Source organism: Olea europaea, unplaced genomic scaffold (genome assembly GCF_002742605.1).
Source record: "Olea europaea var. sylvestris unplaced genomic scaffold, O_europaea_v1 scaffold69, whole genome shotgun sequence".
Classification (NCBI taxonomy): Eukaryota; Viridiplantae; Streptophyta; class Magnoliopsida; order Lamiales; family Oleaceae; genus Olea; species Olea europaea.
The window spans coordinates 923,431-940,112 of record NW_019265290.1 but is presented as its reverse complement, the minus strand read 5'-3'; the positions used below and the strand labels follow the sequence as shown (position 1 = coordinate 940,112).

Sequence of the window (16,682 nt, the reverse complement as noted above, 5' to 3'; positions counted from 1 at the left end):
AAGTTTCTCTAGTTTTGAGATTGAAAACACTTGAAACGAAAGACAAAAAGGAGGAATTATAATCCAAGAAAAATAAGAGTTATGATATTTAGTCCACTTTAGTTATAATCCCAATTTACGTTACACTAATGTGACATTAAACGATAGGTGGAATTAAATGAGTCATCATAAGTGAAACAAAAAGGAAAATGTATAATCCAAGAACTCACTCACTTTGAATTCACGCAACAATTTGTAACTAATACATTTTATGGTGCTCCTAAAAGCATTCAAAACAATGAATTAACAAATCATTCTGGAATATTTCATGAGAAAATGCTGTTAATATGCAGAAGGCACGCCCTTGTATGGATCACCAAAGGCAGCAACATTGCCAGGTCGCGAGAAGACAATCTGTAGAAAAATGTAAGAAATATTAAAGCATCGAAATTTTCAGCAACAAGAGGATGATCTAGCTAAGTGTATACTTAACACAAAACTTTGTCACGTCTTATAACAAGATAAAGTAATAAGAAGAAGAAAAAGGGTTAAATAGAGGGGCAATATTTTAGTCTCTTTTGACAATGCTACATTTACATAATTTTTTTACCTAATCCTTTACCTACTATTCACAATAAGGGGTGGGGATCACATTTGGAAATTTTCATATTCATGTGAGGCTCGGGTGCGTTGTGAGAGGGGGACAACTTTCGGTAAGTTGAATTCGGTACAAATAGAATTATTCCTATAAAAAGCATTTGGGAAGTTAAGATAGTGTTGTACCTGATAATTTCCAAGTGTGCAAGATTTAAATCCAGCAGCACAATAGTCAAAATAATATTCCCATGTTCGAATAAACTTCTCATTGAATCCCAAAGAAAGGATTTGGCTGAAAAGGTACATATGTTAATATCCAAGTATCAAGAATCTGAATTCAAATAAAGTTAAAATCTTGTGCATTGTACTGTGCAGATGTATGTTATACTCCATACCACACTTTCTTCCAGACAATATTAAGCAAACTTCTTGTATGGTTATGTTTGTTAATAATACATACATCAAACTATGGCTATTTCTCACCTCTGCTTCTTGAGAAAGTTTTCCCTCCAACATCTGAGTGTTTGATAATAATGAATTCCAATGTCTTCGAGGTGCTCGACACTGCATTTGAAAAGGTTTCCATTGAGTTTTTTACATATTATTTTAAGAAAGCATATGGGAAAAAGGATCAAAGATTTTGATTTTACCAAAGTCTGGATGCAGCAGCCATGGCTGACGTTACTCGACTAAGTGAAGGCAAGCATCCACCTGGAAATATATATTCCTTGATAAAGTCTGAACTCCGTCGGTATTCATCATATCTCTCATCCGGTATTGATATGAACTATGTAAAAACCAACCATTTTAACAATGTTAAGATATGTTAATTCACCTTATGAAAGGTTGCAAAATTTCATAGATTCCTGATCAACTCCCTTGATCGCCTAGTTTCCCAACGGAACTATAAAAGAACTTAAAGCTTTGTAACTACAAGTCCTTTCTTAAATCCAGTAAAGTTGAATGATATACTAAATTGTAAACATAAGACACGAAAAAGTAAATGCAGAAAACCCTTAAAACAAAATGTCCATGTCAGTTCTGTTGCATAAGTGAAAGAACGTTAAGATGGAAAAACGTGTTGCCCCCTAGTAGAATCTCATGACAAAAACAGTGAAAATATTGGAAACCAAACCTCAAGAACTGGACTTGTTGCAGTACATACCTGTAGAACGAGAATACCGTCTTCTGCTAATACTGATTCACAGCAACGAAAAAAGTCCTCCATAAATTCATGCCCCACAGCTTCTAACATCTCACTGCAAATTTATCAACCAGATTATTATTGTACATTGTAAGCAGCAATTTGACAAAATAAATTGATTTTCTATGGAAGTAAAATTAATCTGAATAAAGGCTCACCATGATATAATTCTGTCGTACTTCTTCATGTCAGGCAATTGGCGATAGTCACATAGATGGAAACTTATGCGGTCCTGAAATTAAGTTCTCTAGTAGATAAGAAGCTTGGAGAACCCATTCAATTAGTCACAACTCAAATCAGAAACTCAAAAGAAACAAGCATTTGCATGTTCTCAAATATTCAATTTGTTCGGTTGCACGACAATCCTAGTTACCACACATAAGTAAAATAAATATATATTTTTTAGAAGACGGTCTTTTCAAACTCCCACAAAAGGAACACTTAGTATACCTGCAGGCCAGCTTCCTTCACTTCTAGTTCAGCATATATAAGTTGCTGCTCTGACAGGGTGATCCCGGTATATTTGCATCCAGTTCGTTTAACAATTTCAATTGCTAAACTTCCCCAGCCACATCCAATCTCTAGAATATGATGGTTCTTACTAACTTGTGCCTGAAATAGAAAAAATAATCAGTTTAAGCAATAAATTATTTCAAAAACTGAAGTGATGTGGGGTATGAAGGCTTGCCTTTTCAATTAAAAGAGAAATTTTCCTCATTTGCGCGACTTTCAAGTCTTCATTTTGAGCCTTGCAAGTGATAAAATTTTGGAGGGGGGGGGGGGGTTATGGTGGCGGAAATATGGATATGATAGTTTAGAACTAATGTGAAAGCTATGGATCGAAAATTCAAATCCTAACCTTAAATATGGCACAAGAGTATGTCATTGTTTCATCCAGAAACAGAGAAAAGAGTTCATTGCTCTGGAAACAACAGACAATAAAGTTTCAGCAATAAACAACAAAATTTCAGCTATTTCTCTAAACATGACTGAAGTAACATCACAGAATATACAAATCAAGCAAATCAAGAAGTATATAATCAGAGACAAGCTTTCTTTTTTGCTTCGTCCACCCTAGCAGAAATGAAAACAAGGACTTGATGCAAATAACAGGGAAACTTTTTAAGAGATTATCATAATCTCTGGTCCTGGGATGAAAACTGAAAAATTGAAAAGTTCACTGCACATTGAAAAAATTTCTTAGCATCTTCATGCACATGTTATGAATACTCTAATTCACATCCTACCAACTGCATAGAAAAGATACTTTTATCTTAATGACAGCTTCATCAACTCGTCACAAAGAAACAAATCACTTACTAGATCATAATGACGGGAGATGTTCCTGCGAGCCTGTGTTAGGGTGTTTTGTCTCGAAACATGTTGAAAGAAGTATTTTGCAGATGCTATTCCAGCAGTGGAGAGCAATGGTGTCCACCATCCCCTATAGGTATAGAAGGTATATATTCTCAAGGAAAATTTGAGGAGAAGATTTGATAGCAATTTTACAAGGTGAACCCAACATTACCTTTTGTTGTTTGACATTGAGGCAGAAGTATTTAAATCTCTATTGGCAATAAATATCTGCAAAACAGGAATTAGGATGGCTATTATTATAAAATGAAAAATTGTTGACGATGAATTTGGATCAATTTACTCACCCTAAAAAGATTGATAAGACCTTCATTTTTATCAACGAAAGAAAAATACCCATTAATATAGGCATCAGCAAGGCCTAAATCAGCTTCAGTTGCAATCTGTAACAGGAATATTTAATGAGAACATGTTAACAGGAACTTGTTTCAGTCAAAAGTAGTGCATAATGTTTGCTCTAATAATACTCTAATCTGATACCTTGTAAACGCGGAAAATATCAAAGCTATGAGATGGATACTAGCGTATTACCTTCCAGTAAAATTGGGGATGATGAACTCTCAGAGAGACTTTCAGTAAACTCTTTATAGTTCCTTCAAAGGTGAAAATCATACCCCCTTCTTCAAGCAAACTGTTGCAAACCAAGTTTTATAATATTTACACATATGTTGTTTGTGTTTGTCTGCATGTCCAGTGAACTTTTTTATGAATTTAGAGATCATATTCCAATAAAGAGTATTGACATTGAAGAACTGGTGCATATGGATTTAGGTCTGAGATGGGGAAATGAAAGCAAAGAATAGGCTATGGGCACATGATGATCAGAGACGAAGCTTCTTGAAATATCTGTACTGTGGAGGTTAATAGAAAGAACTCTCCACCAGGATTGTAAAGAAAAAATATCCTTTAGACACATTAGGCAATGATTGCCTAGTCAACATATAACAGAACATACCATCAAGCATAATACGAGTTTAAAACACATTTCCTTAAGACACATTAGGGAATGGTAACCCAGTTAACATTTAAAGAGAATATCTAAGAACAGAATTTGAGTTTAAGAATATATATAATAGTGCTCAAACTGCATAATGCATGGCATTAGAACAATATACTAGAGAACCCAGCATCTGAAGGGGTAAAAGGGGTCATAAATATACCACATTCCTGCATTCTTTCGATAAATTAAATGTAAAAAACCCATGACAATTAATTTATCATAAACTCACATTAAGCAACCAATAGCAATAAAACTCTGGAGAAACCTAGTAACAAGAAGACGTGCCCCTGTTTCTAGCCAGGAGGGTACCATGTGCTTTGGGTTGTTCAGAATAGTAGAATTTTTCCTAAGCATGCCATTTGCTGCTAGAATACCTGCCTGTAAGGGTACAAAAATAAATTATTGTGCATTTAAAACCATCTCCATATCTATTATCTTTAGTCAAATGACACATGAGAAAACTTAACCAAAATTATTACTGAAGGCAATCTGCATCAGTTTTTTTTTTCCCCCTTAATTCAACATTACGTGGCATTTTTCCCCCCCTTGCTTAATTTTTGTTTTATTTCTCGACTTCTGTAAACAGTAAAAAATGCAATGAAAGAGCAAATCTGTTTGGCCATGAGAATACCTTTAGCCCATCCTCGTGGAAGCCATATCCTGAAAGAAATGCAGTGGAGAAACTAGAATTTCAGAAGATAATGACGTATTCCAGAGTTCTGAAAACGATACTAAGGCTTTGTAAATGCACCTTGATAAGCTCCGCTGAACCATAATCTCCTCTTCCCTTGGATGAGATTCAACTCATGTGAAGCTTTTGATGCAGCAACTGATGGGATTGGGTGGCCAGTTGACCATTTAAGCAAGGTATGTTCAGGTTTGTGAGGCGGGTTTAGAGTAACCAAAAAAGGCTGTCCTGTCACACTAATGTTCTGCATGCTCAGAAAAGATCACAAAATTAAACAACAAAAAGCCAAAGAAAAACGAGAAGTTTATTATGCTCTGTATCGCTTTATCTAAGTGCGTGATTGGCAATTTGCCAAGAATATTTTCAAAGCGTGTTTGTGTAGAAAAGAATAATTATGTCTTGTTTTGTGAATTAAGCACTTCAAAACTTTTACTGGTCAGTCAATGGCGAATTATGATCCCTAGCGATGATTATAGTCATCTGTCTACTGCAGTTTTGCAGTAGTGATGAATAAAATATCTATATTTGTAATTATTCATAAAATGCTTTGACAAATTTTACTAACAACAGCCTCAATTTGAGCAGTTGAACTGATGTAGAAAAGATAGACATTTATGTATAATTTAAATGGAAGAAACCAATTTACAAACCTGGAGGATATTGAGCCAATATGTCACACAAACTTTGTTATCAATGGTTCCAAGAAAATTCCATGCGCTCCATGCTGCTGGGTTTTGGGGCATTAAATTTGTGTCATGATGAAGAAAAATATCGCTGCCATAAAGGTTTAAAGAATGATAGTGCATTGTAAGGTTATAATGCGTGAAGTATCTATGATAAAACACAGCAACATACTCCCCCAAAGTCAAGCAGAACAGAAAGCGAGTTTAACGATGTAGTGGAGTTGAATATAATAATCAAGACACAATCTCTTTCAAGAAAGGAATTATATTTCTTATATAGTTCAATAAGCAAAGAAATAATTTTTACGTGTTTCGAGTGTATAATTGACACATCTAACCTCCTTATTTGAAGTTGAAATAATCTCTCATAAAACATTATCTGCCTGTTTAACATGAATATTCAGGTGCAGAGTTCATATGACAAACACATGTTTGTGGGAGAAGATCGTCTATGTTCAAACACACAATGTGAATCATGTTAATGAAATCAACCCTAGAAGGAACTCACTGAAAAAAACATACTGAGAGGAACCAAGAAAAGCACCTATAAGCATATTGAAATGCACCAAGGATTCTTAATTCATCATGTGTTGCCTGTTTCCCTAATAGCTTCAGAGCATCTGGAGCATGTGCAGCGATTATACATTCATCACATCTTTCTTCCGAACCATCCGCACAACTTATAACACATCCTGCAAAAGCCTTTTTTTAGATCTACTTGGAAGAAGAGAGGCAAATAGAAGAATATTTTACAATACCACTATTGAAGTAATGCAGAAAATCATAACAATATTAATAATATCTTTACATATCTTTAGATAAAAATGCAAGATTTCAATACCTTTCCATTTTTGATGTGAATGAACTTTTTTTGACATTTTATAAAAGTGTTGCAATGGAAACTTTCACTGGGTAAACAAAAACTATGGGAATGGGTCATGCCCCTGGGTCTAAATCAAGCAAGTAGTGCGCAAGGTTCAAGAAGTAAGATAGCAGTAGAAACATAATAGTGAAAGTACCTTAGTACATCAATGCTAATACTGCTAATGGAATTCTTAACTTGATTAAGCAAGACAATAAAAAAATTAAACTATGAGAAATTTTTTTCTGATTTTTAACCTCAAGAATTACAATGAACATTAGCAAAAACAAAAATGATAAATGACCACTCACCCTCATCATTTGTCGAAACAGAACATACTTCGCAGTTGGTTCTTATTTGACAACCTCTACTTTCCAGCTCTTTCCTAACCTGTTTTTGATTCCATGAAAGCAGGCGCAATAAGAATCAAAACTTAACAGAAATCAGATGCTCTTATCATGTAAATTAATATTCTTCAGAGAACTCTTGCTAGATAATAATCAATGAAAACTAAGGAAGCTCAAATTAAATCAATTTACCACATTGACATAATTTTGTGAACGCCATCTTACGGTGAGCCATTGGGGGCGACCAAAGAGCTGCAGAGAAAATCATTACACAGAAAATAATGCATGTACAAACACATGGAGCTGGACTGAGTGATCAGGACAAAATCATCTACTAAGGGATACAAAAACTTGCCTGAAGTAGGTGGTGATTGCGACAGAACGAAAGTATTGAATAAGCAGAAAAGCTCAATACTCCTTCTGAAGAGCACGACCAGATTGAAGCACAAATTGGAACCTGGAGAAAACAAACACATGGGCATGTCAAAGTACTACAGAATAGAATGAACAAGATTTTAACTCATTTTTTACTTAAATCTATCAATTTTCCAGCAGTCTCACAAGATAAGCCTTCTGAAATAACTCAGAGTAACCACGCGACTGGAGAAACTGCCTCAGGGTTTCATTACGATCAATATCTGGATTCCGATCAAGATCTTCAAGGAAACTGCAATAAGTGAAGCATTATTAGTTCATCATTCATTAAGAAAACTTTCACCTAATCCACGAACAATTAATCAAACTCGTTTCCATATAGAAATATCAGAAATGCTATGGAGTTACTAAGTTAATTAGTTAATTATTGAACCATTTGAATAAGTAGCTCCTAATCAACTTCATGAACTTCACTTCAAAATATATATTTAGGATAAACGGAACACAAAACAAAATCTAGCCCCTAATAAATTTGCGATCCGCTACATAAATTCTTTTCCGCCACTGCATTCAGTTAATTGCTAGAATTACTGGAAAATTACATCCTAAGCAACTACAGCAGGCCATGTTAGCACTGGAGAAGCCAGGAAATTTAGGTAGTGGGCAAAAAAATTTTGAGGGACAAAATGTATATGCATTGTGTATATATTAATTCTTTTTTTCCCCCCCATGTAAATAGATATTTTGAAAATGTTGCCAGGAGATCGCCACTCTCAGCCCTCCCTCAGCTGTGCCCCCTTCCACTTCTAGCTTGTTTAACAGTTCTCATGAATGGGACTCTTGAGGTCTACCCTGACTATTTCCCGACCACCAAAATTTCTCCTTAAGTTATCCTCAAACTTTGCCGCATCCACTTGTTAGTGTATATTCAGTATAACTATATATCCATCTTAGCATCCTCATTTTGGTATGATTATTTTATGGATATTTTGTTCATGCATAAAAGAGGTATCTTTCAGTGCTTACATTATGGTATCATCCTTGAACTTAATGATTTCTCTAATCATTTGCCAAAAGTGTAAATTCAACACATTCTTCTTTTGTGCAAACAAACTGGATAAACCATTCCTGCTGCCCCATTCGCATCCTCGACCTTTGTCTAAGCTCACTGCGAATGACATATCAGACAGCTCCATATCAACTCCCAGACTCTCAAAGAATTCCATCATGTTTGGATATGTTACCTGTCCAATATCCCAATACCAAATCAGTCAATATTCACATGATCATTTAATGATCTCCATCAGAATCTACTTGTACAGAAACACCAAAAGAACAAAAATACACATTGTTTAGGAAAACTTATGTTCAAGTAAATCATTATTATACAACTGGAGAAGTTTCAACAATACAATTTTTGCCTACATGCTTGGAGACTTTGATACTAAAGGCGGAAAATTTCAATAATTTCTGCATACCCAATGTCATGTGCAAAGCATAAAACCACATATCGAATTTGCAAATGCCAATTTATGTGAGTATCCATCACAATATTTGTCAACTCCATTTAGTTGCTAACGAACCCTGTCAAAACCTTAATTTGACTCTCTGCAAAACATCTGGAGGGGAAGAGCACAGCTTCACAGGCAAATGGGCAGGGAAATCTATTACACTAGTTACAAACAGTTCTCCAATTTTTTGAGGAGGGGCAAATACGTTTCAACTTATTGCTGTAGTCACTGTTAAAATGAGCAAAAAGTCCCAAATCAAGGAAACATTCAAGTCTTAGCCCCCTATTTGACCATCATTAAAATAATTTTATTTATTTATTTATTATTATTATTTTTTATTATTTTTTTATTTTTTGAGAAAGTGTGGTTAAAAAGTATGAAAAAATTTTGGATTTATATTCAGAATATTTTATTTTTAAAATGTGTCGTTGAAAATAAGTTTGGAAAAAAAAAATTCATAAATCAAGTATTAAGTATCACCAATTCAATTTTCAGGTCTTAAGTTTAAAAATGCAAAAAATCATGTATTTATTTATTAATTAAAAATATTTTCTTAATTAAATGTAATAATGTCACAATTATATAATTAATGATCACAAGCAAATAATTATAGGTCACAACTTATTTATTGGTTGCATATTATAAAATTAATTGGTTACATATTATTTCAAGGTCACAAATCAAAAATTTTATAAGTCACAATTTATTTCATTGGTCACAGATCAAAAAATTAATATGTTAAAGTTTATCTATAGGTCACATATTTTCAAATTTATTGATCACAAATTATTTTTCAGTCACAAATTATCAAATTATAAAGTCACAGTTAATATTTAGGACCACCACTACAAAACCGTCGCTTCCACCACGTCATACCACAGATCCATTCCTACTATAACACCACCACAACCATCACTCATAAAATAATAATAATAATAATAATAATAATAATAATAATAATAATAATAATAATAATAATAATAAAAATAAAAATCCACCACCACCCAATCGACGCCTGCTACACAATTGCCACCAGCACATCAGATAATCATCACCCACAAATCCGGCCTCACTACAATATCACCACAACCACTGCCAACAATAACAAAAACGACCAACACCATGCAACTACCGTCTGCACCACACCACCACACACAAATCCACCCTCGACATCACCACTGCCAACAACAACAAAATGATCAGCACCACACAACCATCGCCTGTACCACAGCACCACACAACCACGCCTGTACCACATCACCACACACAGATCTGCCCCCAACACACACCACCATAACCACCGTCAACAACAACAACAAAACCATCACCACAACTACTACAAAATTGTCGCCTGCACATTAGATAACCACCTATGGATCAGAATACCTTCACCACCACCTTATCGAACACTGAAATCTCATACATCTATGTAGCATGGACACTCTAACTAGAGCATTATGTCCGTGTCGATACCGACATTTTTCGGACACTCTACAATAATTATTTTTCTTACTATAACTATTATATATCTTTAACTCAAAGTTATTAATAAATAACAAATAAGTACTCATATTTAAAAGATTTCAACAAAAAAATTAATAATAAGTATAAAACTAAATTTAAACTATATAAATGAAGAATTTTAAAGAATTTAATTAACGTGTCGACAACGTGTCGTGTCGATAATTTTAAAAAAAATCATGAGTCGACATGTCCGACACAATCCGACACGTCTCGTGTCGGACACACATGTTCGTGTCGGTGCATCATAGTCATACATGGTCGAACTCACCAGTTTTAATTCGGAATCATGAACTGGTATTGCTTGAACCAGGCATATTGGAGTACGTCATCACCACATCTATACAAAAGCCAGGCAAATACAACAGCGCCGACGAAACCACGAATCGCCGCAATTTGTGTGTATCGGTGAAACCAAAAATCCGGTGCAAAGGTGCCGAAGCTGGAATTGCGCGAAGCGACGACTGCTCATAGCGAAAGCTCTACTGTGGTCTTCGATGATGGCAGCCATCTGTGACGGAGAAGATACACAGACACAGAGAGAGGATGGGAAGAAGAGGGAGAAGAGGCGATCACAGAAAGCGCCGCTCATTGCTCCCAAAGGTGAGCTCTGATGTAGTCTCTAGCTACGACGACCATGTATAGCAGGGAGATACAAAGATAGAGGGAGAGGATGGGAAGAAGAGGGAAAGTAGGGAGAGAAAATAATTAGGGCTTTAATTGGATGGATGAAATAGGATGTCAGTATATAATTGAAATTTATTAATATTATTAATATTAAAATATAAAACTGTTACATGATTTTTTGGTAAATAAACTTTAAACCTTATTTTTGAAATTCAATCTTTAAACACCTGTATAGATTAAATTTTTCCCAAAGTTTTGTTTTAATAGTTGTCAAATATGGTCTTAATGACATCCTTGTTTCTCCCTTGATGTTACCTTTGACCTCTCGAATTAGGTCATATAAAAAAATTGGTGTAAAATAATAATGGATAACATTTTAAAGTCATTATTGAATGCAGTGTTTTAGCTCCTTCGAATGTTAATGCATCTCTTGTTGCAACTGATTCTTCAATTAAAGTCAATCTTTTCAAGGAAGACTTTCATACTTTTGAAATCTCTAGACTAAACCGTATAAAAAATTTATTGTATGATAATAACGAATAATATTAGGTAGATAATATCCTAGTGGATTAAGATTGTATTTTTTTTTACAAATTTTCATTCGAAAGATGGTCATTTTCACCGTCAATACTATTAATAGTATAATTTAATTTTCATTTGTGCTATCAATAATATCAACGCTATAATATAATAAAGACATCGGAGATGGATATGGACCGAATTAGATATTTTTGGGTAAAAAACAAAGTGTGATTTTTAAGACCTTAAAATAGAAAATATCTACCACAATACATCCATGGACATGGACATGGACACGGACACGAACACGTGAAAACGATATGGCCTTAAACCAACCAAACCATAAAAACATTAAAATTTGGTAGCACCATAAATTTGTCCCCACAAAACATTAACTTTGCTCCTACAACTTGGCCAAAATTTCAATTTCTTCTTTATATTTATTGAAAAAAAAAGGGGATTAAAATATGGCGATGACTTGAAACAAAGATTAAGAATAACTCATCTCCCAAAACAACTTTCTTTCTTTAGCCCTTGTTTGAGCCACATTATTTTCTTTAGAATGTATTTTTAAATAGTGTATTGACAGAAAATGTGTGGTTAAAAAATAAAGAAAAGTTTTAAATTTGCGTGTAATATTATTTTATTAAAGAATATGTGGTTGAAATGATGTCAAATCACTGTTTAAGAATATATATTTTTTAAAATAATGTGACTCAAACATGGCGTTAGTATACTAATCATTACAATTTATTTAGTCTATAATCAATACAAGTTCAACCTAATTAACCATCGAATCCAGAAAATACAAAATCCCACTAGTTTACTCGTTTTTGTATGTGTGCTTACGATGAGGATATGTCATGGAGACCCCCATGCCATAGTTCTCATTGGCTTGTTCTTGATTACCCTAATTATGTCATTATATTTACTCATAATATTTAGCATCTAAAGAGCTAACAACAATTGATAAAACTATAAGATTACAAACCCACCATTATTATGCCACCAAATTGTATAATATGTCCCATTTGTTGACAAAGAGCCAATCGATACGATATAAATTTTCCGGCTATGATCGTCATGCATAATTAAAGATCACTATATAACAATCTTCGACCCACAAAATCGTGTATAAATTTCCAAAAAAATAAATTTATGCTGTTCGAATTCCATTTCCCAAATGGCACTATATTCTCAAGTGAAATTAACACAAGTACTAGAGGTTAAAAATTGTAACTAGAGGTTAAAAATTGTAAGTTTGAAAAGAAATGTCACTTTCTTTTATTATTTTTATTATTTATTTATTTATTTGTATTTTTCAACATATTTTCATTCCCCCTTAAGTGCTAAAAAGAATTATGTAAGTTACCGGCTAAATTATCCTACACCATATCTTTAGTCGAAAAATGTAAGACAATTCTTTTTCAAGAAACTGAGATAAATAAATAAATAAATGATAAGAGAAGGAGTACTAACTACCGAAATCTTGAGAATTTTTGAAATGAGATATTGTTGCTTAAGATTGAGGGAAAATAAAAGTACTTACTCGATTAAAGACCATGAATCCAAGGTCAAGATTGGTGCCATCAACATTAACAGTCTTGGCATGGCCTCCCAAATAATTTTCCTTCTCGAACAGCACCACCTCTATACCAGCTTTAGCCAATACATATGCCGAAACCAGTCCACTTATTCCGGTACCGACCACCGCCACTTTCGTCATCTTTGACCCCCTTTCAATCACTTCTAACTGCATTAACCTAAAATGTTAGGTAGAGATGAATATTAGCAAAATATCACAAACTAGTATAGACAGAAGATAATGCCATAAAGATAAGGTTTCTGAACATTTGATATATTGGCTTGGACTGTATCAAAGTTTTTAAAAAAAAAAAAAAAAAGTCCAAAGTCGTTTTGCATACAGAAAATATCCTATAATTACATATAAATGGACTATATGGGACACCGTAAAATTATAGCGTCTTTTTCTTTTTTAATACTCTTGACTTTCTTGGTATAAAAAGTGTGGATTTTCAAGATCGAGAATATTACAATATGTTGGGAAATCTCGTCGACTTCAATTCCCGTTCTTAATCCACGACCAATATGAGCTTCTCTTTTAACTCCCAAAAGCTTTTCGCAGTGAACTAATGCAGAATGAGGGTGGGATGGATGGGGGTTTACTACTTACCTATAACCCGTGAGTCGGTGACAGTATGATGAGACAGCAGAAGAATCTTCAACAAATGCCTTCACATAAGAAATTTATCTACACATTTTCTGTTTTTCTATTGGAGGAATGAGGCGATATTGTAGATTGATTATGTCAGACAGTGAATGACAGCAAATTTTATATTTTGTAAAGGGTTGGGAATAGCAGTGGCCACGTCCCTCTACTGCCACAACCAAGTCGGTGAATATAACGCCATGTTTCGTTCCATTATTTCAAAATTTATTTTTCCTCAAGTTTTTCCCTTTCACACAGTGTGTACAAATGTTCATCTGCTATAGTACTAGCTATATAATCGTTTAAAATTGATATTTAAGTAGTCACTAATTTAATTAAAAATAGTTGAAATTTATTATTATTATTATTATTATTATTATTATTATTATTATTATTATTATTAAAAGTGTGGATTGAGGAGAAACATTTAAATACAAATTATACCATTATATATTTACCAATATGTCTAGTATACCCTCATTTTGTTTACAAAAGAATTTATTAAAAAAAAAATGAAAGGTTGAATTAATATGCTATATTTATTATTTACCCTTATTTAAAATTTATTTTGATTGACAATTAATAATGCGTATACCTAAGTTAAAAATGAAATACCAAATGATTCAATTTATTTCCTCTAAATAAGATAATTAATAATTATTATTGCTTTTGAAAATTAAGTCAATTAATTTTCACTAAACACAATTATTAATAATTATTTAATAAAAATATTGTCCCATACAATTAAAAGAAATTATATAAATATATTTTTTCAGAAAACAATAGTATGTAACAATATTTTTTAATCACCATTGAACATGTGCTCTTGTCTTGATTTACTTTCATTGAAATATGATAAACTGAAAATACTTGCAATGAGAATGAAAATCATATATCCACATGGGAAAAATCGAGGTCAACAATTTTTAAGGAAATCGAATAATCACAGAATTAAAATCACATTCATTACCCTTGAAGGAATAGTTAATGGTATATTTTTTGTTCATCAAAATTGAATAGTGATTAAGAACATTATTGGTTTACATTATTTACATTCATTTGTAACAAATTCTGAAATTTATGTCAATGATATAAAATAGAAATGTTTTAAATGTTAACATTATATATATAGTATTAAAACGATAATGTCAATAATTGAAACTTTGGTATGGAAAACTTTTAATTTCCACTTTTGCCCTTTTATATTTTATTTTTGACAATCACGCTTTTCAATTTTAAATGTACAATAATCGTTACTAATTATCAATTATATTATAAGTCCAAAAATTTAATATAACGCTACTTCATGTTATCTCCTTTAAAATATAAATTTCATTACTTTACATTAGAGTACTTTATATTATTAATCAATATAAGTTTAATTACTTAAAATTGAAGCTAAATATATATATATATATATTTATAAAAAAAATATTACAACGTATAATGGCCTGCATTAATATAATAGTAGATTAATTGTGTTTCAAAAAAAATATTACTATAGTGTTGGGTATTTTATTATTATTTCATGTTATTTTTGTAAGCATAAAAAATTGTGGTAATCCACTTACTTATTACATATAATATATTTTTGGGTATTCATCATCAAGATAAGTTTTTTTATTTATTTTCTATAATTCCATTTTGTATTTGATTATGCTTTTCTATATTTTATTATGTGGAAGAAATCGAGATTCAAAATTTTCATTGAGCAAATTACATAATCTGGAAGTTTATTTTATTTTCTCTATTTGTTGAAGAAAAATCGGTTTTCTTTTAATATTTGAATTTTTGAATTACTATGCCTCAAAATTATTACCATTCTCTAAATTTATATTTATGCATATCATGTCAAAACTCTTTTCCATGGTAGTTTCTTTTAGTTATGTAAAAATTTAGTGTTTGCATCTATTAAATGATTTTTTTCAATAATTTTTTTTTATATACAGTTCGATTCTTCATTCAGAGTTAGATCTATATTACTTCCGTGTTTCACTTGTAATATTACGTGTTCCAATAATTTGTATATGTATGAATATTTTTATACGATTTACATATTTGTGTTTATGTGAACTACAAATAAAAGAATGAAAAGTCGTGAGACGTCGATAAAAAATATTGCATTCAAAGAAGTGTTATTGTAATTAAAAGATTATATCTCATTTTATTCAATATTTTCACATTATATACACATTTCCATAAAAAAATTTATTCATATATTCATTATATCTCATAATTATATTTTTACTAATATCAATTATCTCAACACTTTCAAAAAATAGTACATATATAATTCACCCGATACATAAAACGTGCAAAACACGTACTTACTACTAGTAAACCTAAAAGGCTAATCACGATGTGTTTATTATACCATAGTAGAAAACTTCTTATAATTTTCTAATTTAATCTTTTATAATAATGGAAAGTCCCATGTTATTAAAACCATTATGAATATTGATTTGAAAAAGATAAAAAGTCTAGAGTTAAGAAGTCAAATGTGATTAGTTGTTGAGGTTATAATAACAAGTTTTATATTTCTTGGCTTTTTATCCATAACTAGTCAAAGTTGAACGTACATTACATGTTATTTTAAAATAATTTATAAGTGATGTAAAAGTAATATTTGTTGGAAGATTTGATGAGTCTTGTACGAAATAAAGAAAATAAAATTTAGCATATAATTTTAAAAGAAGAAAATTGTATTTTCAAAACTCAATTTCTATAATTCAAAATTTTTTTAATGATGAAATACTACAAATAAAAAATATTTTTATATTACATTTGATACATAAAAATTAATTGTTAATACATAAATTTCAACATCCATTAAAATTTCTAGATACGAGAATATGAATAAAATTCATCTACAATAATTCTAGATTCGTGTAATTGAATATTTATCAGGTGAATATTCATTGAATCTAGATTAATGTAAATATTAATTAATTGAGAATTAATAACACGAATTTTATAAATGACAATGATTATATAGTATTTATTATATATTGGAAAACGAAAAGTGAGGTATTATTGAAATAATTGAATTGTAGAATGGTTTAAATTGTCCAAAAAATTATGCTCCCTTAATGTGATATTTTAATATATTATATATTATAGATATAGGTAATGAAACTAAAATTTAATTATTCTGATCGAAATGAA

General features: G+C 31.7%; 1 protein-coding gene across 10 annotated transcripts; it reads right to left on the bottom strand.

Annotated features, from left to right (window-relative positions):
* Positions 1-150: 150 nt before the first annotated feature.
* On the bottom strand, positions 151-13,623 carry LOC111390533 (tuberculostearic acid methyltransferase UfaA1-like). Of its 10 annotated transcripts, none has more exons than XM_023015584.1 (25): positions 13,482-13,623; positions 12,837-13,050; positions 8,136-8,353; positions 7,296-7,401; positions 7,090-7,191; positions 6,927-6,986; positions 6,699-6,777; positions 6,070-6,217; positions 5,493-5,616; positions 4,906-5,086; positions 4,786-4,814; positions 4,384-4,532; positions 3,686-3,785; positions 3,442-3,537; positions 3,309-3,364; positions 3,101-3,224; positions 2,640-2,702; positions 2,469-2,528; positions 2,231-2,392; positions 1,939-2,012; positions 1,742-1,835; positions 1,227-1,363; positions 1,060-1,140; positions 763-868; positions 151-393 (listed from the first exon to the last, which is right to left on the bottom strand). In XM_023015584.1, exons 2-25 carry the CDS (start codon positions 13,044-13,046, stop codon positions 322-324), a joined length of 2,631 nt encoding a protein of 876 aa, XP_022871352.1. In that variant the 5' UTR covers positions 13,047-13,050; positions 13,482-13,623; the 3' UTR covers positions 151-321. The 10 variants fall into 10 exon arrangements, with proteins under 10 accessions (XP_022871352.1, XP_022871354.1, XP_022871351.1 ...); XM_023015586.1 differs by having other exon boundaries at positions 12,837-13,040; XM_023015583.1 differs by lacking the exon at positions 13,482-13,623 and adding an exon at positions 13,233-13,448.
* Between the last annotated feature and the right edge of the window lie 3,059 nt (positions 13,624-16,682).

Excerpts from the sequence above, each read along its gene's own strand:
- LOC111390533 (XM_023015583.1), bottom strand. Across the intron at positions 3,538-3,685 it reads ATCCCCAATTTTACTGGAAG|ATTGCAACTGAAGCTGATTT; the intron begins GTAATACGCTAG and ends TTCCTGTTACAG. Across the intron at positions 2,703-3,100 it reads TCTCCCGTCATTATGATCTA|AGCAATGAACTCTTTTCTCT; the intron begins GTAAGTGATTTG and ends TGTTGTTTCCAG.